This window comes from Microtus pennsylvanicus, chromosome 5 (assembly GCF_037038515.1).
Source record: "Microtus pennsylvanicus isolate mMicPen1 chromosome 5, mMicPen1.hap1, whole genome shotgun sequence".
NCBI lineage: Eukaryota > Metazoa > Chordata > Mammalia > Rodentia > Cricetidae > Microtus > Microtus pennsylvanicus.
In genome coordinates, this window is record NC_134583.1 from 122,085,164 (window position 1) to 122,108,029 (window position 22,866).

At 47.3% G+C, this 22,866-nt stretch overlaps 1 protein-coding gene across 1 annotated transcript; it reads right to left on the minus strand.

The window, feature by feature from the left end:
• Nucleotides 1–1,137: 1,137 nt before the first annotated feature.
• On the minus strand, nucleotides 1,138–22,776 carry Got1 (glutamic-oxaloacetic transaminase 1). Its single transcript, XM_075974136.1, has 9 exons — nucleotides 22,562–22,776; nucleotides 14,352–14,533; nucleotides 8,602–8,725; nucleotides 8,061–8,173; nucleotides 7,683–7,787; nucleotides 5,929–6,079; nucleotides 5,676–5,841; nucleotides 4,458–4,600; nucleotides 1,138–1,929 (listed from the first exon to the last, which is right to left on the minus strand). The coding sequence occupies exons 1-9, from the start codon at nucleotides 22,677–22,679 to the stop codon at nucleotides 1,790–1,792; spliced, it is 1,242 nt and encodes a 413-aa protein (XP_075830251.1). The 5' UTR covers nucleotides 22,680–22,776; the 3' UTR covers nucleotides 1,138–1,789.
• Nucleotides 22,777–22,866: the final 90 nt, after the last annotated feature.

Sequence of the window (22,866 nt, forward strand, 5' to 3'; positions counted from 1 at the left end):
CACCGGAAGCCAGAAGCCAGTGTGAGATGCCCTTGAACTTGATCCGCAAGCGGCCTTGAGACACCACGTGAGTGCTAGGAACGAAACCCTGGTCCTCTGTGAGAGCCACACGCAATCTTAACCGGCTGATGAAGACACTTTTGCTCTCAACAACCACTGAGAATGAAGGTGCTGTCATCTGATGGCTTAAGCCACACCTAGGGAGAACGACAGGAAACTCTTTCTGGGGTGGCAACTCGTGGCAACATTTTGAAGCTGGAAGAGCAAGCATTAATAAGAGGTGCAGATGGAAACAAAGAAACGGCAAGCTAACATCTAGTCTGTACTTCATCCACACACCCCAGCCAGGCACAGGTATCTGGGGAGTGCAACCAGAGGCAACTGTAAGTGATGCTGAAGGAGGCGGACGGGCTGCACAGGAAAGCCAGACCAGAAATAACCGCTGTCGCTTTCAAGAGCTGGGAGGCCATCCGTAGCAGCACCAACAGAACTGCCTGAAAGGAAGGGGGAAACAAAGGGAGACCAAATTCTGGCTCAAGGTAAAAGATCTTTTTTAACTCAAAGCCCTACCAACAGAACCAAGTGCCTGGCTAAGCTGGGAAGGAATTCTTGACCACACCCAGCTGAAAGGGGTGAGTCAGGACAACGTGAAACAGACCAGTTCCCTGGGGGAGCAGGGCTGGACCTGGTGACTTCTGGGAGGCAATCACCTTCAAAACTATAGGATTTTATACCTCCCGGGAGCCCCAGGAAATACTGAAAAATTACTTTGAAATATTTAAAAACTCCCAACTGGTAACTCTGTTGCTTAAAGTAAGACACAATTTTCCACACCCACCATTTGCAGAGGTTCTGGGCTCTCTGGAAACTGTGGCGTGTTCACGCAGCTGTAATTTTTCCAATATGCCAGTAGGCGCTCCAGCTGTTATGGGAAGGCCTGGTATTCTAGGATTACTCTAAATGACATCATCCTCATTGCTTAAGAAAATGGCTGGCCTCTGGATGATAAACCCATAAAAGCAACACGGACTCACAGCCATGATCCCACTAGAACTTTCTGTTTCAGGAATACATTCTGTTTTGTTCATTCTAAATTACAGGCCACAACTCATTAACGGGACAAAACTCCATTCCATGTGTCTTGACAAGTGTTTTTATTTTTTTAAATGAAACAGACCACAACAGAATAGACTAAGAAAATATCACAAGGTGCTACATATCACAAGAGCAATACCATTTAGTGGGACTTTTATTTCAATTAAATATGTATATCCATCTGTGTGTCATTATGTAAATATTTGCCATAATTGCCTAAAAACAAAAAAACTAAGGTCTCAGACTAGGGACACAATCATGCAGAAAGATCAGGGAGACAAGAGACTCTGGGTGAAGATGACAGGTTTTAATGCCCCAGCCGACACCCACAGTCACACCCGGCTTCTCAGACAGCGTGATCTTTGGGACTGGACTTTGTACAGAGTCAAGCAACACGCAGAAGCCCACGGCTCCATGCGCAGCACTCCTGCAGAATGCTAGAGGAAGGCAAGGCAACTACATCTCATAGCAAAGTACTTTTTATTCTTAAATAACTTTGATTTGCTCTGGTTTCTAAAAGGCTCTAATCCCCTGGGCCTCCAGTTCATTTCAAGAAATGTCTTCTTCACGTGGGGCCAGCAGCGGCTGCCTCACCACGGCCATCTCTAATCCAGGATATGGACAACTAGGTTTGCGCAGGCAGGGAAGACGTGACACAGAACCGCTTTGGTGGTGTGGACTACGTGGGGTTTCTTCACTGGATTTTGGTAACGGCTTCATGGATGGAGGTAGCGACGTAATCTAGGTTTTTGGTGGTTAAACCGCACATGTTGATTCGACCGCTCGGCAGCAGATAGATGTGCTTCTCGTTGACCAGATATTCAACCTGCTTGGCTGTAAAGAAGACAGGAGAGCAGAGTGGTGAGTTAAGTTGTGGATATCCAGAGACCACAGCACTCTACCCCCTTTAACATAGACAAGCTAAACAAAAGGAGCTACTTTGTCCTTTGTCCAATCAGCAAATAGAAAACTACTTATTAGATCCTGAAAGACTTGTCTGTACTTAATGTCCAGTTTTCAGGGTGTTCACAATATGACTATAACAGAAGGGTAGCTGTGAATCTGGGACTACCCCCCACCAGACCCTACACATTAGACAGCCTTCCCACTGAGAATAACCACCAGACATAAGTCCACACATTGAGAATAACCACCAGACATAAGTCCACACATTGAGAATAACCACCAGACATAAGTCCGCCCATTGAGAATAACCATCAGACATAAGTCCGCCCATTGAGAATAACCACCAGACATAAGTCCGCCCATTGAGAATAACCATCAGACATAAGTCCACACATTGAGAATAACCACCAGACATAAGTCCACACATTGAGAATAACCACCAGACATCGCCCATTGAGAATAATCATCAGACATAAGTCTGCCCATTGAGAATAACCACCAGACATAAGTCCACCCATTGAGAATAACCATCAGACATAAGTCTGCCCATCGAGAATAACCATCAGACGTAAGTCCACCCATTGAGAATAACCATCAGACATAAGTCTGCCCATCGAGAATAACCATCAGACGTAAGTCCACCCATTGAGAATAACCATCAGACATAAGTCCACACATTGAGAATAACCACCAGACATAAGTCCACACATTGAGAATAACCACCAGACATCGCCCATTGAGAATAATCATCAGACATAAGTCTGCCCATTGAGAATAACCACCAGACATAAGTCCACCCATTGAGAATAACCATCAGACATAAGTCTGCCCATCGAGAATAACCATCAGACGTAAGTCCACCCATTGAGAATAACCATCAGACATAAGTCTGCCCATTGAGAATAACCATCAGACGTAAGACAGTATATTGATAGGAACTGGTTACACGACCAGCTTTGTTGTCTTCCCCAGGCTGGCTGCTTAGACCATTAACAACCTCCATTCAGCATTTCATGTCACAATACATGTGACAGGAGCCCACCAGGACGTATTGACAAATGACATGTGACTGAACGAAGAGGCTGAGAAACTACCCAGACCCCACGACCAAGGACCACCAGATCCCCATTCAAACCTCAGCCTCCCTGGATGCAATAATCTTTTTTGTACACTGAAGATATGCCTTTGCCATGGTACCTTCTGATTGGTTTAAAATAAGGGGAAGAAAAATCCAGAACTGTTGCTCAAAATATGGCAAGTGGTGTCAAATGCTAAGCATAGCCAGGTTCAGTCTTTTCCTACCACTTTGCCTACTCTGATTAGCAGTAGGCTAAAGCTTTTAGATGGCACCCAATGCTCATTTGCATATCACTATTTTTACGTGTGCACACAATAACTTCTCAACCAACGAATTCTCTACCCCACATGAGGACACCTACACCTAAGTGAGCCATTCACTACTTTCTGGGGCAGCCTCATTTCGACACAAAGTCATTCAAAAGGGTCTATAATACCATCTTGATCACATCTTTCCCTTTATCTCCTTTGGGTTTTTTGTTTTTCTCAGCCCATTTCAAACTAGCATTCCGACAGCCCGACATTACACTTGGCTGAAGCTTCTAGTTTCCCACCTACAATGGAACCCAACATATCACTAGAGTTACCAAAAGGACAGGTCAGCGGCCACTCTGCACCAGGCTAACAATAGGTACCAGCAGGTGCTCAGAAAGTAATTACTTATTAAATACATGGTTCCTCTATCATAAGGGACCAATACCGACAGCTGACCAAAGTCATGTCCACTAAATCACTAAATTTCCTATCAGTTTTTAATCCCAACTACCTCTCCAATTTTTAAATTTATGACAAGGAGAGATAACTTTCCAGCATCTCTTTGAGAGTACTACCTGAAGACTGCCAAAGACCTGTTAAGTATTTTGGTCCCAAGCCAGACAGTGGTGGCACACACCTTTAACCCCAGCACTCAGGAAGAGGCAGGTGGATCTCTGTGAGTTTAAAGCCGGTCTAGACTACAGAACTAGTTCCAGGACAGTCAAGGGTGTTACACAGAGAAACCCTGTCTCGAAAAAGCAAAAACAAACAAAAGGAAGGATTTAGGTATCTAAGAACTCAAATGTAGTATTTATGATTAAGGTAAATGATTAAAGTAAAGCCAAAGGCACTTGGCAATTTATGAGAAACTGAACATAGATTAAAGATCCAAGTTACAAATCCTGTTATTTCCCAACTAGCTCTAAGCCACTTTCTAACCCATAAAAATGAAAACACCAAAACCATGGGTCAGGAGGGCAGACCACAACAATAGCTCAGGAGGTACGACTAAGAAAACCTAACTTCTTCTGATCCAAAATAACATCTGACCCACTGACAACAGCTGGCCAAGAACTACCGCGTCCACACACATACGTGTGCTTAAGAGGCTGGGGGCCACTTACGGTTCAATCCGGTAAAGCTGAACATTCCAATCTGCTCAGTGATGTGAGACCAGGTCCCGGGAGTCTTGAGGGCCTCTAATCGTGCCCTGAGTTCGGATCTCATGGTCAGAATGCGGTCAGCCATTGTCTTCACATTACTTGTCCTGAGACATGGACACTGGTATCAACACCCGTTCACATAGATAAAGACGGTTACAGTTAAAAACTGTAATTTAGTTGGGCAGTGGTAGCGCATGCCTTTAATCCCAGCACTCAGGAGGCAGAGGCAGGTGGATCTCTGTGAGTTCGAACCTGGTCTGGTCTACTGTTCCAGGTCAGCTTAAGCCATATAGCAAGACCCTGAACCCAAAACAAATAAACAGAAAGCAAAACATTTTGCAATTTAAATTGAACACTTAACATGAGATCATGACCTACTATGGTACCTGTGTTCCTAGACAGATGGACTAACAGCCAGAGACACAGACACAAGGAAGTGTCAGTAAGAACTGTACTTCCTGATAGAGTCCAGTGCTGCTCTGTGGTACTATGGCTGTAATGCATTAAAATCCCAGTCACGCTTCACCGGGGTGCTGATACCAATAGGACCATGTACTCCGTTAGGCCTAATGGATCTCCCAGACATTACATGAAAGCCACGGTCTTCTCAGATAAGATAAAATACAGGTCTTCATCCTTCTCTACAGTTTCACTTCCTGTGGTTTCAGCTATCTTTGGTTAACCACAGTCAGAAAACATTAAGTGGAAAATTCTAGAAGATTTCATAAGATTGAAGTAGCAATTGTTAAAGTGTAATGTTACAATGACACCACTCCTTTATTAGTTAGTATTACTAGCCTCTTCTACATGTCTAGTCTAGGAGCTAAACTTCATCATCCTGTAAATTCACAGCAAAAAGAGGGAGAGCCCCAGAATGGTCACACTGCCTTGAAGTCAGACAATCTATTCTTGCAGTAACTCCTGTGTTTCAGCTTTACAGAGGGGACTGGACAGCGAAGGAACGAGGAACCGACATCCATCGCGGGGCTACCGGACATCTCAGGCGCTGTGCTACCACACACAACATGGGTACCAGCCCCACTTTATGGAAATACCTGAATTTTAGAGAGGTTAAGAGTGTTCTGCCTCTCCCACGATAAAAGGATAAAACCTAGGCAAATGCAGCTCACAATGCAGCTCTGCACCCCACCCTCACATGTCAGGGTCCAAGCCCCTTACCACTCCTTAAAGAGCTCAGGGTCAGAGAGGGTGAAGGCCACGATCCGTGCTCCCTGCGCAGGGGGATTGGACCAAGTGATTCGCACAATCTTCTCCATCTGGGAAAGGACCCGCTGGATGCCGTCGGATTCTTTTCCAACCACGGTCAGATTCCCCACTCTCTCATCTAAGGAGAAGATAAGACCCAGGCTTAGCTGCTGACGTAGTATTGAGGGGGCAGGGAGGCAGGGCAGCGGCTCTGGAAGGCACTCACTGTAGAGCCCGAAGTTCTTGGAGAAGGACTGGGCACAGAAGAGCTCGAAGCCTTCAGACACAAAATAGCGGACAGCCCAGGCATCTTTCTCTAGGTCTCCAGATGCAAAGCCCTGATAGGCTGAGTCAAAGAAGGGGAACAGAAAACGGCGCTGCAAGGAAGAAGAGCAAGTCAGAGCAGGATGTCCTCTGGAAGCAGCCTCAGACGCGGGCCCTTCCGTCCCGCTCTGCCCTCAACTGTCCTGTGTGCACTCACTGCCGCTCTGCATCTGTTTCACTGCACAGCAAGCAGCAAACGACCACTTGTCAACCTCCCTTCTTCACAGCGTGCTGCGTGAAGCTCGGGGGCACTGTCCTGTGGCAGTGGATCCTTCTGCAGGAATTCTGGCAGGATAACTGAGGTACCAGCTGCCCAAGACAAAGCAGGCCATCTATTCTAATTGCTCTCACCTCTTCAGAGTCCCCCATGCTGAACCTGCATCTTTGGCACTGACTGGACAAACCTCTCCCCTCCCCCGAACTGTCCAAACCAGAAGCCTGAGTGGACCTTTACTCAAATCCTGCAGCTCATCCCACACATCTTAGCCCCTGATCCCTGCCAGCCTAGTCTCCTGAGGAGCTGCTTGCACCTCCCTTTCCCCACTGCTTCCTACTTCATCTGGTTGCTAGGACGCCCTCTCGGGCACTGGCAGCATCAACTTCTCTCCCAGCTGTCTTGCAGAGAGCCTCGCTCCACACATGTCTGATGTCACATGGCTCCCGACACTGTCTCAGCTAACTTCCCTCTGACCTATTCCACATCGTATCATCAGGGTGAACTTAAGGCTCAGCCCTATTTACTCTCTAGACATATCGCCTACCCTCCCTTGATCTCCCAGAACTCCAGGCAGTAATGCAAATGTCCTTCACTTCTTACACAGACACACTGTCTGCCGGGGTGGGGCTGTGGCCATGTTCCCCCTCTGCCCTTGCCAGCTTTCCTTCAGTCTCCTCCAGACAATGCCCTCTCATCTCTTCCCTTCCAGGACTCAGTGTGGAGACCACTTCTTCCAGGAAGACTAGCCTATCACCAGCCATAAAATCCGAGCTGTGCACCCCGCAGAACTCAGCCACACAGCGTCTCACAGTATCAGAACTGCTTTAATACTAAACTGGTCTTCCCAATCCGGCTATGCGCTCTTCAGGGTAGGGGCTGTGCCTGCTCTGTTCTCTACCAGACCCCGGGGTTGCCTTGTAAGCATCCCATAAACACGCTGATGAAGAATCTACACTTTGAGCTACAAATTCTTGTCTAGAAAAGCATCCTAAAGAGATCATGTTTCACTCTGTGAAGAAATCAGTTCAAGAAATCTGAAATAAATCTGAACATTCCTCAACTGATTTGCTCAATCCCCAAGATGTCATATTCATGAAAGGATCGTATGGCTATGAGAACTGACGCTGTCAAACATTCAATGGTGTCATATAAAGAGATAAAAGGGGGAAATGCTGCAAAAATAATATTAACAAAATGATTCCACCTTTATAAAACATATATATTTTAAAACCTACACAAACCCCAATATTCCCCCCACCAACACACTACTAGTGTCTGGTGGGGTAAGAGGATTTACAGTTAATATCTATTTTCTTCTTTGGACTTCTCTCCACTTTCCAGATCCTCCAGTAAGCAGGCTGTGTTTTAAATAATTATCAACAACTAGCTAAAATTAAGCCGTACGCCCTGTGTTTCAGATGCTCTGGAAGGGCAGGTACCTTCATGACGGCAGCAATCTGCTTCCACTGCTCTGGAGTCGGGTCGGTCCCGGTTGGGTTGTGCGCACAGGCATGGAGGACGAAGACGGAGAACTCGGGAGCATTCTGAGGGGAAGAAAGGTCCATCAGCTCTGACACAGCAGGCAGTTCAGGAGATGGTCAGCAGTACACGGGACCCAATAAAAGGGCAAAGGGCAACCACAGTCTGAGCTTTTCACATCTCGCTCTTACGTAAGCGGGCACTCTCTTACACGCTACTTCAAATGCACTATCTGATTTGGAGAAAAAGTCTCAGACTCTCACTTATCAACTGATCCAAAAGTTTTCCAGCTGCTCCTGACCCCGCAGAAGTCTCCACTGCTCTTCTGTACCACCCACCTCCAGATCACTCAGGAAGCCCTGGAGGTCGAGGCCTCTCTTCTCCGCATCCCAGTAGCGATAGGAGCGGATGTCCTTAAAACCGGCAGCAGAAAACACGGCATTATGGTTCTCTGAAAAGTAAAGGGACAAACATTAGGAGCTTTTACGAACAGGGGGTGGGAGTGTAATCAGAAGGAACACAGGCGAGCCTCAGGCTCTCAGGCCTGGTGAGCACTGGGCGTTGTGAGTTAGAGTACCTACCTAGCCTAGCTACTGAGCTAGAGTACCAGGAACAAGTCAAACCAGTTACAAGAACTCCAGACTTGCAGCCTACGGTGCCGCCTCCTACATTCACCTTTATACTGGAAGCCCTCAGCATGGGCTAAAATGCAAGACTGGAGAATCTGGGAAAAGGTGTCCCTGGCTGAAATCTGAGCAGCAGCTGTCTCGGGATGATGCCTTCCGGATATAGATTACCCCTTCCAGGCTATCACTGAGTGTCCTCAGGCCAGCCCTCCCAGCTACTCTGCTCTCTCTCTCCCAAGGCTAACAGGCTCACCCCAGGTTGGCGACGATACATAGATGGGCGTGTCCTTGTTGTCAACGCCGTTGTACCATCGCCCTAAGAAATCAGCTCCGATTCGAAGTGCACCTGTTCCTCCTAAAGACTGCACACCTCCGACCTAAGAGAGAAGATTGGGGGTCACAGAGTGACGATGGTGACATCACCTAATACTCACAAGAGTAAGACAATAATGATGACCTACTTTGTGCCCGTTCTTTACAAATCCCTTAATGTAGGAGTTCATCAAAGCTTCCAACAATTAAGCAAGATCCTTTGAGCTGCTCATATTCACCAATGGGGAAACAGAGATGGGAAGGTTAGCGATAAACCCCCTGCTCTGTCACCAGCCAGAGAGCAGGGTGGCCAGGTTCAAGTTCACAGTTCCAAGAGGAACTTCCATTCTGAGGACAGGTGGAAGGACCTAGGCCATGCCAGCGTATGCCTTGGAAGGGAACCCATCTGTTCATGGTACCCATCCCAAGAGCACTCCTTTCAGGAGAAGTCCTGGAAATACACTTGAGCTGGCCCTTGACGCTATCCAGAACAGTTTAACCCCTGGAAATGTGTTCTCCCTAACAAAGATAAGAGGCAGATTCTTCTCTCCTTCTTCAGCTTCCTCTCAGCTCTGAGTCCTAATATGGGCAATACTAGAAACCCCGTTTTTACCATTAACAAAAGTATTTCCACACAGGGTCTTATTTGGTCCTCACATACCCCTCAAAGTAAACTCTATGTCCCCAGGTGACAAATGAGGAAACAGATTGAGAGAAATAAATGGCTTGCAAAAGGACAGAGAGCAGGTTAGAGTCATGGGTGGGCACAAATGAGGCCTTCCCGCCCTGGATCTGGTCACTCTGTCTTCTGTATGTCACTCCATCTACCTCTTTGATTTGACCTTCAAATTCTAGTGGGGCTTCAGCATAACTCCTTCAGTAGAGAAATGACATAAATTAGAAGCCACCTAATAAGTCTACAAGAGTAAGGAGAACAAAAGGAGCACGTGGAAAACATCTAGAGAGAAAAGGAGGTGGCTGGGGATGTAGTTTATTGGTAAGGCATTTGCCTAGCATGTGGATGGCTCCAAGTTCAATCCCCAGCAACATGTAACTTAAAAAGAGAACGAGCCGGCAGTGGTGGCATATAATCCCAATATCTGGGAGGCAGAGACAGGCAGATCTCTGAGTTCGAGCCAGCCTGGTCCACAGAGCGAGTTCCAGGACAGTCAGGGCTATACAGAGAAACCTTATCTCGGGGGCGGGGGTGGGGGGAGCACAGAGCTGGGCACTAAGCTAACACTAATACTAAAAGATAGCAAAGGAAAACAGTGAGGGCAGGGGATCCTGACACTAGCTCAGCCCTCCCTCCTGTTCCAGAAGCAAACACAGAACTGAAAATGCTCCTTAAAAACATGAGCCCACTTCACTAACACGAGCTACCTGGCACTCCTAACGTATATGACACATGAAATATTAAACATTCAAATCATCATGTCCTGAAGATTTAAAGACTAGACGGCTTCAGTGCAGCGTAAGTTACTCTAAACACCAGTAATCAACAGAAACCGCTTTTTATGAATAAATAAAGTAGCAATTTGGTCTTTGTGGAAACTAAATTTTAACTGAGAAAGTCCTATATATTTGGTAAGAAGGAAACTAGATAATATCTAAGGAAATAAGTTCAGACAATTCTTGGAGTCAGTCACCTTGGTTCCAGTTGCTAAGCAGAGAGCAGAGGTAGCCAGAACAAAGGAGCTGAAAGGTTAAAGCCGGACAAGACAGGCTCCACGTCTCCTGGCTATGTGGACACTGCTCTACAGGAGATGAAAGGGACATTTTGTTGGAGTCCTAAAGTTTGAAAATGAAAAAGTAGTAAGGAACAGTGAAAGTCCCAGACCTTGGGCTAATGTTCAATTAGCCCAATTAGTTCAATTGAATGGGTGCTGTATGTATAGGGAGAACAACATTACTGCTCAGCTCTGTTCCTTCTTCATGGCTTGTCTCCACTACTCCTCTTCCTCTCCTGTCCACTCCAGTTAAAACTGAATCTAGCCTCCCTCCCTCCGCCATAGCTAGCACACCTCCCTCTCCTCTCTCTCTACGGCTTCTGAAGCAAAGGTTGTCCGTATGGTCACCTGGATACTAGTACCATCTAGCCAAGTGTCCAGCCCTTCTGACAAGCAAGTGCATGACTAACTCGAACATCCAAGACTCTCAGAAGTCCCACGAGCTAATGTGGAATGTGTGCAGAGTAAATGAGCCACGGTCCCTGCCAGGATCACATGCTGTTAGAGAAAAGGCTTATAAAATTAGACATTGCAGGGCGCTGGAGACACAGCTCAGCAGTCGCTGCTCTTTGCAAGAGGACCCGGTTTCAGTTTCCTGAACCCACAAAGTGACTCACGGCCATCTGAAACTTCAGTTCCAGAGGAACCGAAACACTCCTCCGACCTCCATGGGCACCAGGCACACGCGTGGCTCACATATTCATGCAGGCAGAACACTCACACACACAAAATAAAATAAGGACATTTTCTAATTAGACATCATAGTTAAAACACAGTGAGTTCTGCTATTCCCACAGTCAACAGTCACACCATAAGTCAAGAGAACCTAAAGAACTGGCCACACCTAAGAAAGTGGATGATTCAGCACAGAGCTGACCCTTGGTCAGGTCTTGAAGGTCTTAGAGGCAGGGATGAGGGAGCTGGGGAGGCAAAGGAAGGGCGTTCCACACAGTGGGAACAGCCAGGCAAGGGTTCTGAGTTCTGAAGGCCTGTGGGGCTGAGGAACAGCAATGCTCTCAGGATGGCAGGATCCGGCTGGAGCAAATTCTCAGGGCAGCAGTGGAGGCGGAAGCAGGTGGCACAATCAGCTCTTTTGATAGGGAAGCTCTCGGGCTGTGTGTGGAAATTGTACTGGGAGGAAAAGGAGACCAGAAAGTCAATGAGGTTGTTGTAAGACCACGTGAGCTGATGGCGGGCTGAACTAAGTCATGGAGAGAACTTCCAGGAGAGAGAAAGGCTCAGTGCTAAGGAGCAGCTGGTACCTAGGGCAAGGCAGCTGCTGGGAAGTATCCATAAAGACTGATGATTAGGTTCTGAAATCAAAAGACAATGTAGATGAACTAGACCAAGGCTCTGTTCCCAGGTCAAGGCCATGAGTTTGGAGTCTTAAGAGCTCAAAACCCAGATCCATGAACAAAGTAACCACGTGAGAATGCAGCCTTCTTAGAGGAAGCAGCTCCCCAGCATGGCCTCTCATCTGCCAACAACTGCAGAGCCAGACCCCCACCCCAGCTGCTCACTTTCAAACTACATTAAGATCGTCTACAACTGGTCAAACTGCAGAGAGTAATTGTCAGTGGAGTGTACAGCCACAAATAGGACTTCTGTAACACACCACACACACACACACACACACACACACACACACACACACACGCCAGGCTCGGGGACTGCTGAAGAGGGGGTGAGAAAAGAGTCAGAGGCTGGGGAGGACTGGAGCAACACAGTACGTTCTGGACCCCTGCCTCGTGGGCCCACAGCGGCTGTGGCTGCCTGTATAAGAAGACCACGCCAGTCAACACTCTAGCACAGGGTGTGAAGGGGTCTACGAGCCCCCACCCCAGTTGGGGAGCTGTTGAGAGCTGATGGCTTCTGGAGAAGAAAAGGTCAGTTTTTCTTCAGGCTGTGGCCACTGGTAGGCAGCCTGGTTGGCCCCGTGCAGCAATGGATGGATGGCCTTATATCCATATATAGCAATGGATGGATGGCCTTATATCCATATATAGCAATGGATGGATGGCCTTATATCCATGAGTACACCGGCAGTACAAACTGGACTCGGGGTATTATTTTTTTAAAAAGCACAAAGTCAGAATCGGGGAGGGGTGGATCTCAAAGAAGTGGAGCTGAGTACACTCAAAATACAATGCATGACATTCTTAGACGATTAATACAACTATTATATGTTCTAAAAGACTGTTCACTTTCTGGGGAAACACTGGATTTTCAGGGCAGCTTTTAAAGCCACCCCTCCCCACGAACACCTTCAGTTCCCTGAGGCAGGTCAAAGCCTTCCACAGAAACCTAGTCCAAACTTCGATTACTTGTCTAATCAGTGCCCTGGGTTCCAAGACCTTCGCCAGAGCCTGCCTCCTGCAAGATCGAGCAGGATGGCGCCTGTGCAGTGTGTGCAAGCTTAACTTCACCTTGACACTTGGCTTATCAGGGCACCTGGAGAGGAATGTGCCTCTATAAACAACACGTGGGGAACACCTCGCGCGACTCCACAAACGTGGCCTTTTCAAGGTGTGACCCGTGGCCTGCATTACGACGTGGCCTGGAAGGTATCAAGGGCAGCTGGTTCCAATTGCACAACACCTGACCGGACTCTAGCTCTTCCCTTTCCACCACCCAGCCGGGTTTACGCCTTCAAACAACACTTTCGTTAGGTAAGCCCTGCACAAACTCAGGTCTTTAGGCAACTACCTCTCTCCCTGGGCCACTCCCCACACGCCTGTCCCAAGAGCAGCACTGCTGATTGCTTTTATCTTCTCTACTTCGCTGTTTTCAAACCTGCAGGTACTTTGGAGTCGATGCTGGCACGTTTTAAAAATAATCCTGTTGCGGGTTGTGGGGAGAAAAGAGGGCCGTGCCCCTCCAGGATTCTGATCAAAATGGCTTGGCATGGGGTTCACAGGGTACAGTGTACAAACTCACAGGTAATACTACGATATGGCAACAGCTGAGTCGGAGCCCTGGCTGGGTACACACGTCCTTCAAACACAGCTCATGTCCCACCTGCAGCCTCAAGGGTCTCTCTCTCCCTCAAATCTCTCCATCACCACTTCTTACCACACACTCCCTATCGCACAGGGTCCACTCCCAACACACACTATTCGTCCACACGTTTCCACATGTCTGTAGTTGTAACACAGGCAGAGAAAGGAGAGCCACTAAGGGAAAGGCTAGAAGAATCAGCAAACATACGGCAGGGCAGGAATTCTGGGTCTTGAATGTTGAGGGACCACAGACACCTTCTGAGATTCTGGTTATAATTAAGGCAACTTTTCCCCCAGAAATAAACAAAATTCTGCATATATTTTCAGAAAGCCCCTATGCGAGAATTCCTAGTGGGATTATGAGCTACAGATTATCTTCGCTCTAGACTGAAGATACAGAAACCAAGTAGGTAAATGACTTGCCTATGGCCAAAGCAGTGGCAGAGACGTGTCTATACGCCCCCAGACTCTTGGGATTCCATCAGTAACTACTGCCTGATGATGTACTGGGCAAAACTCATCAAGTGAAGCTGAGCTCTGGACACGACCACACTGCCTGCTCACAGCCATTAAAAATGCATTTGCTGGGCTCAGTCCTGAAGAACACTGGATACTCTTACAGGGGCCCTGGATTCGATTCCCAGCACCCACATGGCAGCTCACAACCATCTGCAACTCCAGTCCCAGGTGAATCCAACGCCCTCTTCTAGCCTCCTTGGGCATCAGGCACTCACAGGAAGCACAGCCGTGCATGCAAGCAAAATACCACCCCCCACACACACACACAAAATCAGTAAATAAATAAAACTTAAAAGAGGTCAGCTTGCCTTCAAAGAATAAATAACAAAAATTTATTTTCTGACAATTCTCAAGACATAAATTTCAATATTTCAAACAAATTGACTTTTCTATTTTTTTTATTTTTTAAACATTCACAGAAACTATTCATACCCCAAACTCACCCGATTCTCCTTGAGAGCGGGGCTGTTGTCCCCAAGTACGAGGCGAGAAGCACAGGTTCGGAACTCTGTCAGGCCCAGGATGGGCAGGTACTCGTGGTTGAGGCCACTGTCATTAGCAATCTTCTGTTCCACCTTCCTCACTACTGGCAAAACCCAGGGCTGAGAATCATCCGTGCGGTATGCTGAGTACAGAAAAAGAGATATACATGAAGCTCAGGTATCGTCGAAGCCAGAGTATAGAACTGCGAACAGAGAAAATTCTACTGCTTTCTGCAAACGGAGAAAGTTCCACCAGCTTCTAGTCAAAGCAGAATAGAGACAGAAATACAAAGTGCATTCACATGCTGGGCCAAGTACTGGGTTGGTGGTGGGCACACGGGACAGCCCTGCTTTTACCCCGGGCAGATCACGCAGTTTTTAATGTGATCTCCAGAATTAGGATGCTGAGATAAAAACTGGAACATCACAGATACCGGTCAAGAGAGAGGGAGATGTCTACAAACCGCAGCCGTCTCTGAATGCTGCAGATACCAAGAGTGCAATCAGTCTCTATAACCATGCCTCCAAGTGAGTTCCACAAAAGCCTAGGTCAAGCCCAAACTGCAGCCCACAGACTCCTGTGTCCCAGCATAGCTATGAACGTGACCAAACAGGTCTGGAGACAATGACAATGCCATACTTCAACATCAGAAGGTTGGACACATCTGGCTTGGAACTACTTCACAAAATCTCTGCACCTCCAAACACAAACACGGAGAAAGAAGGAGAAGATCGAAGGACGCTTGCCTCCTCCAGTTGTCCCAAAGATGCAGAAAGAAGCATGTCACACAGGAAGCCAATGTCCTGTGCCTGGTGTCCAGCAGCAGTTACGCAATGACCAAGGACCCACTAAAGCACATCTTTGTCCTCTCTGTGTATTTTGAAATCCGCCAGAGTTTACTTTACCATTGTCGCTGTTCATACACACCAGCTACCTCATGTCGCCCGTACTGATCTAACTTTCTCTATTTCACAGCATTTAATGAGCCTACATTGTAAACCTCTAAGCATCTCTTCAACATTTCAGAGTGCTTAGCATGTCCTTAGGCCACTTTGACCTTTCCTACTCCAATTCCTCACACACACCACTCTAAAGTTCTGCTGGGCTGCAGCTTCAGCGGGCAGCTGCGTTGGCCTTGACCCTCACACCGAGACACACCACACACACACACACACACACACACACACACACACACCACTCTATCCTCCTCCCCTACCCCCCCTCCCACACCACTCTGAAGTTCTGCTGGGCTGCAGCTTCAGTGGGCAGCTGCGTTGGCCTTGACCCTCACACCGAGACACACCACACACACACACACACACACCACTCTATCCTCCTCCCCTACCCCACCCCACACCCACACACCACTCTGAAGTTCTGCTGGGCTGCAGCTTCAGCGGGCAGCTGCGTTGGCCTTGACCCTCACACCAAGACACACCACACACACACACCACTCTATCCTCCTCCCCTACCCCACCCCCACACCACTCTGAAGTTCTGCTGGGCTGCAGCTTCAGCAGGCGGCTGCTTTGGCCTTGACCCTCGCGACAGTCTCTCTGACCTGACTGCCAACAGGGGTCACTTCCCTCTGCACTCCACTGTGTAAGCCAGTCAACAACCCCACGCCTGCACTGAAATCAGATTCTAACAGTGATTCGGACTACATTTTATCTTGTTAATTTCTGTCCAATTGGCAGTCCCTGTCTTTGAGGAAACTCATATTTTAGAGTGTCTTACTTACTGAACAACATACATTAACTGTAAGAAGTTCAGGTAAGCCAAGGGTAAATGAACGCCACAATCCCAGCATTCCGGTACAGGAGCAGGAGGGCACAACCTTCTCATCGTCACTGCCAGTATGCATACTCTTCCATAAAATATGGATCTTACCGTCACAGGGTTTTTCAACACACGCTTTTTTTCCTTTTGAACCTATTTTATGAGTATCTCTTCTCATCAGTAAGTATTCTGATAGGTAAAAATCAGGTTCTTCCTGATTAGGTAAACCTCTTATATTTGTTGAAGGGAGTTAGTTTGATTAGCTGAATGCTATCAGTCATACTCCTGAGACTTACTGGCCAACCCAGAGGCTGTAGGCGGGGGCGGGGCTATCGCAGCTTGACTGCCACATTTTTATGATGCACTGATACACTTCTCAGATTTACAGATGTTACATATTTGGAAAATACAGTTAGCCGACCAAATAGAAAATAGACATACAGCTTAGAATAGGTTTATCGTTTATATTTTGTTTGCTGAACACATTTTGGCTTAGTAGTTTTACATTTAGAAGTATTTTCTATAAATATGCTCATGCTAGTGATATAAAAATATTCAACACAATGTTTCTAATAGCAGATAATTAAAATCATGGTTAATAATTAATAACTCGTACACAGAAAAGAGTATTTCCTCACCCCATAGTAATGTTGTAAATGGCTCACACACAAGAAAAATTTCCAGTTACATTTATGGTAAAAGAGACGCAAATGAAAACCACCTTGAGACACAAAGTGTACATTCATACTGGGAATTTCCTCAGGAGGCCGTGGGGAAGCGGACACTCTGCACACGGCTGGTTCAAATGTACACTGGTGATCTTCGTGAAGAGCTGTGGAGAACAGCCTGGAAGCATCTGTCCAGACACACACACATCAGCACCTTCCATTCCAGCCTGCATCTTACAGATGTGCTGTCAGCACGTGAGATGACCTATGTACTTAGGTGGTCCGCTGAAGTATTGCTTTAATATCCTACGATCGTAAACAACTTGGGTGTCCAACGTGAGACTGGCAAAATAAAATCTGGTTTATTCATCAGTTAGGCAGCTGTGGAAAAGAACAAAGCTGCCTTCTGTGTACAAATACGAAGGGGAGATCAGCGGGAAAAGCAAGGGACAGACCAGTATACAGCGTGCTGTATATTACCAAATACAAGAAGTTCTATTTGCTGTATGTCATGGGAAACTTCTGGAGCTGTATGGAGAGGGGGGGATTGGGGAACTAGGCAATTGAAAAGGGTGGAATGGAGACATAAAGATACATCACCTGCCAGAATAGTTACAGATGGCAACAGTTATTCACTGATGGCTTGTTGGCTAAAGGAAAACGAAAGACCAAAATACCTACTTCTGAGAAAGAGCTATTCTTGGCCCAGAGCACCAAGTCAGGCGCCAAGGCTACACTGCCGAGTACTCCTGGAAGTCTCTGGGGAGTGGATTTTAGAGGGGATGCCATTACTGTAAATGTCAATACTACCGAACCTTCATCCTTTGAAAAGGAATTTAATGTTGGGAAAGGAGGAGCTTACATCAGTCCTGGTAAGAAGAGTTGAACAAACTGGATGGCATGTATGGAGACAATTGTAAAGAGGTGGTCTCTTTAGGGGAGCCCTACCGCTCAAGACCACTTCAAGGGTCACAGAATGGATGCATGTCTGGACCACACAGAAAGGATAATCTAGACTCACCAAATGTGAGCCTTTTTAGAAAAGCCAGGGCCATTAACTTCAGATCTATGACTGGGTATTACATACAAGATAACACAAGTATGCTATATGTTAATATTTATAATGTCATTCCTAAATTATTGTAAAATAAGTAGAAAAAAAGCCATTGTACTGCTGTTCTTACCATTGCTATATACACTAAAAAAAACAAAACAAAACAAAAAACACCTGCAATGCTGGAGAAGGGGGTTGGGAAGAGGCACTGTTAGCTGTACTGAGAGAAAAAGCGAATTGCCTAATTCAGCGGCTTCCTTCTCGTTGCCCAATTTCTCCCAGGTTCAGTCCTAGACATACCCAAGTGTGTTGCGTATCTTAGTGAAGCAGGATTGTAAACTACTCCCGAATGGCTGAAGCAAGGAAGGCCAGCGCTGTGGATAGCCACCATGCGTCTCTCCTGGGGAGTTCTTATTGCCGTCCTGTTTCGTTCCTGCTGCTCATCCTCCCATCCCTCATCTCATCACTCCACGGGCGCTCACTGCCTTGACCAGGCACTGGCTAGGAAAAGCTACAGCGAGATATCCTTTCTCCTAGGAAAAGCAGCCCTCTGGGCTTGAATCCTCTATGCTGGGTCAGGGAAGACCTTACAGAGGATGAAGTGTGAAAGGTAAATAAAGAAGGGTTTAAAAGGCAGATGAGGGGAGAGGTTACATCCTAGTCGGATGGACAACTGTGCCAGGTCCTCAGGAACGGGACGGCATGAGACATTTGAGGCTCTATAATTTCCTGCATCGGGAGCAGGCTCTGTGAGGGACCAGCAGGGAAGGAGGAACCGCAGGGAGCTCGTGGTCTGGGGACTTTCTGTCAAGGATCTTCTGGGACATCCAAAAGCAGTCACATCAGGAGCTGTACACTTTTAACAGAATCATCTGTAGGAGACAACGGAAAACAGACTCCAGAGGACCAAGAGGCGCGGCTAAATCGGAAGGCTCCAGAAATCACCCAGAAGAGAGATAATGAAGATGTGAAATAAGGCAGTGACGATGGGGGAATAAAGACAAGGGGTGATACACAGATGGACTTGTGAGGACACAAAACTGGAACCCAGAGAACAAACATATACAGGTGGGTCCGGGAAAGTGTTGTTGGTGATCCCAATACCCATCTAGTCTGGATTATAAGTGGGTGGTGGGGAGGGAGGGGGCTGATGAAGATACAGAACTTAGGGTGAAGATGAGGAAGGGTACTAGGTGAGAAGACACACCGTGGAAAGATCTCATAATTATAGACACTAGTGGGAACTGAAGCCATGGTAATAGCAAGGATTTACTAAGTACTCTGCACATTTCTTGACTCTCATTTAATTATTTTAACAAACCACAAAATAGATGGGTATTAGGAATCAGGAAACTGAGGCCAGAAATTATTTGCCGAAGATAAGAAGAGCTAGCCTGGAACTTCTGAGTTCTCGCTTCCTTTCTTTTCGATCTTAACAGGTGATGCCTAAGGAAATCACAAAGTGCCCGGCCCAGAGCCTCTATCAGGAGCCTCCTAATCACCCTGCTGCTGAGATCTACCCTGTGAGCCTGGCCTTGCTTCCTGAGCGAGCTTCCGAGGCAGTCTCACAGGTGAAGAGCAGGCCCAGCAGTCTTGCTTTGCAGAAAGGAAGAACAGGGTTAAATGGTCCAACTATCACCCGCATCACCTCCTCCTACTGGCGCCACCTCCCTCACCCAGCCACACCCAAGAGCCCCTGCACCTATGCCTCTGAGACCCTTCTCCACTGTGCTCTGAGAAATACCTGACACAGCCATCTAGCCAACAACCGATATCTGAAGAGGGGAGGAGCCCCACTGAAAACAACTACTAAACTAACTAAACCAAAAGAAGGGTACGTTCACATTAAAAAAAAAAAAAAGGAACTGGAGGCTGGAGAGATGGCTCTGTCTTCTCTGTGCCTACCAAGCATGCATGAGACAGGACCTCAGATCCCAGGCACCCACATCAAGAACTGGGCATCATGGTGTGTAACCTAAAGCTTGGAACAGAGGAGACAAGCAGATCCCTGAGCTCACTGACCTGCTAGCTATGCCGTCAGTGAGTGAGCTTCGGGTTCAGGGAGAAACACTGTCCCAAAAGAAAAAGTAGAAAGCAATTGTGCAAGACAGTGTCAAGAGCTGGCCTTCACATGAATATATACACTCACAGTACTGGGGGCGGGGGAGGATTTTGCATCAGGATGGACTTGTGACTGTCTATCCTTAAAGGCACTGCAGTCAGAGGCTTTGAGAAACACTAAGCCCAAAACTCCATCAGCATTGTGCTTAACAGCGAAAAAAGAAGACCTGCTCTGTTTAATGACAAGAAAACTATTGAAATTAGCTCGGCATGCAGAAAAATCTCTAGGGCAACTATCTGTGGGTGGGAACCAGCTTAACGAGATTAGAGTAGCAGCTTATTCTAAAACTGTCCAGCATCGCTAGAATGGGAGAGGAGGAGCTCCCATTACCTTTGACCTTGGGAGGAAGCATCATCTCACAGTCAGCAATTAATTAATCTCCTTGACCAAGAGTGTGCTGGGGTGTGTGTGTGTGTAAAACAGGGCGTGCACATGCAGAAGGAGACCGTTTATTCTACTCTGCTCAGAGTAGACGCCGATCTGCCACCTATCACCCACACAGAACAGGTCACAGTAATGACCAAATACACAAATACGCAACACCTTTCACCTACATGTCACACATAATTGTTCTTTTAGTCCACGGTTAATTGATAGGGTCAATACAATTACCCCACACCGCAGATTTACCCTCTTAATAGAGCGTGCTGGGCAATCTTGGAGTGGACTTTTGATAGATTCTAATTGTCATTCATTCCTAATACCCCATTCTACCTCGGCTTCAAAGGCATTAAATAAACCTCATTAAACCACAGTTGGCACCGGGCACCCAGGGCTCCTGCCTCTTCTCCCTGCAGGTTACTGGCTACCCCCAGGCCAGTTGAAAGTATGCAAAGCCGAGAAGAGGCCAGAGACCCTGGGGCCTAGGACATGGCTAGAATCCCAGCTCTTCCACCTAGGGGTCAAACTATACTTTCCCCTGGGCTTCAGCCTCCTTCCTTGCAAACAGGAGAGTCACAAAACAGCTCCCAGAAGTGCTGTGGACAGAAAGCACACTGACATGAACAACTCATTCACTCCTGTTCTTAGGTTCCTGGAAAAAGTGGCAAAAGGCATATCACTGCTGAGATGGGAATCTTGCTGAAGGCTGATCCGGGTTGTCTGGCCTGGATGCTATCGCAGCGAGGTTTTTGTGTGCATGTGTATTTTATTCCTGAACTAACGTCATAAATTATTTTGTTTTTCAGTTCTTAGGCTGATAACTTTCATTCACCTTTTTTTTTTTAAAGAGACCCACTCAAAGAAACGTCGCAACAGCAACAGAAATAGCTGGTTATATAACTCCTGCTTATACGCCAGCCCTCATTCAAAGCCTGCGATTGTGTTTAGTCTCCACAAAAACCCTGTAAGATGGGCCAAGGCCCTCGACCTCATCAGTTCTTCTATATAAATCAGGCTGTAAATAAACACTTGGAGGTTCTGCACTGGGTTTAAATAAAGAGCTTATACAGTGAGCATTCTGATTTCTATTCAAGACCATCAGCATTTCTCCTGTTCTGCTGGCTGCTAAAAACATCATATTTCCCTCCACTGGAGGAACAACTAACACTGACTTTTTAATGCTTTATTTTGAGAAGTTTCAAACATACATAAAAGATGAGAAAACGATATATGTCATTTATGTCCATGCGCCATCGCCCACCGTCAATACAACAGCACTGAGGATTTTCTCTCATCCCTCTCCTGTTCCTTGATGGTGTGTGTGTGTGTGTGTGTGTGTGTGTGTGTGTGTGTGTGAAGGGTTATGCACACACACTTCTATAAGAATCTTGATTCTGAATCCCCTTCACATCACCCTCGGCTACAAAACAATTGTTTCTTCTTCCAAACCTTCTAGCATCTTCAGGCTGTCACCCACCACCCTGTTCACTTTTCTGCCGTTGGTTGGCTGGCCTCTGTATATGGACCAACGCAAACCAGGCTCCGTAGAGCCTCCTGCATCAAAATGAGGGTTACAACAAAGTCGCTGGAGGCTCCAGTTAAAAGGAGTTTCAGGCACTCTCCAACACAAACGCCCTTAGCAGAAGGCTAAACTGGTCCAAGGAAATGAAGCCCCAGATGTGTGAGCCCTGAGCTGGACTGCACCTCATCTGAGAATAAACCAAACGGAGATCTTTCCTCACATGGTGTGACAGGCTTCCTAACTGGTACCTGCTGCTCACCTAGCCCAGACCACAGTTCCACTAGGCTAACAACTCTTTCATTCCCACTTCCCGGCTGACCATGACCCCAGAGCTACCAGACTTCTCCTTCCGTACAATCCCTGGCCGTCTCATTGCTTTGAAACATGTACTATAAAGAACACAGGATGGAGAAACAGAAAACCACGTTTGTGTTCCAGATGCTACACCTGTTCTGCGTGACCTTGAACACACTGCCTTTTTCCGAGGACTCCGTGTCACGATCTGCAAAATGGGTAGGTTGGTGGACGGCCTCGTGGCCCCAGCCTTCTCACCCGGGTCCCCTCTCAGGGAACACCAAACTAAGCCTCGGCTCCTCCCACGGTGCCCCCCATGCTGCTCGCATTCCAGGGCACTGCATCCTTACCTCCCACGCCGAGGTTAACCTTGCGGGGATCTGGATCCTCCCGGAAGTCCGCAGTGAGCTTAAAGACCAGAACTGGAGGGGCCTGTGGAACCTGGGCAAACACTGATGGAGGCGCCATCCTGAAGGAATTTGCCTAGACCTCGAGCGCGAGCCCAGAGCTGCCGGTGCGCTGAGCGGCGCGGTGACCGGAGGAGACTCTCACCTTCATCGGCGGGCGGGGACAGCCCACGGCTTCCAATAGCCGAGTCGCGTCCGGAACGTGGCAACGCGGTCAGCCAATCACAACCTCCCGACAAAGATGGGTT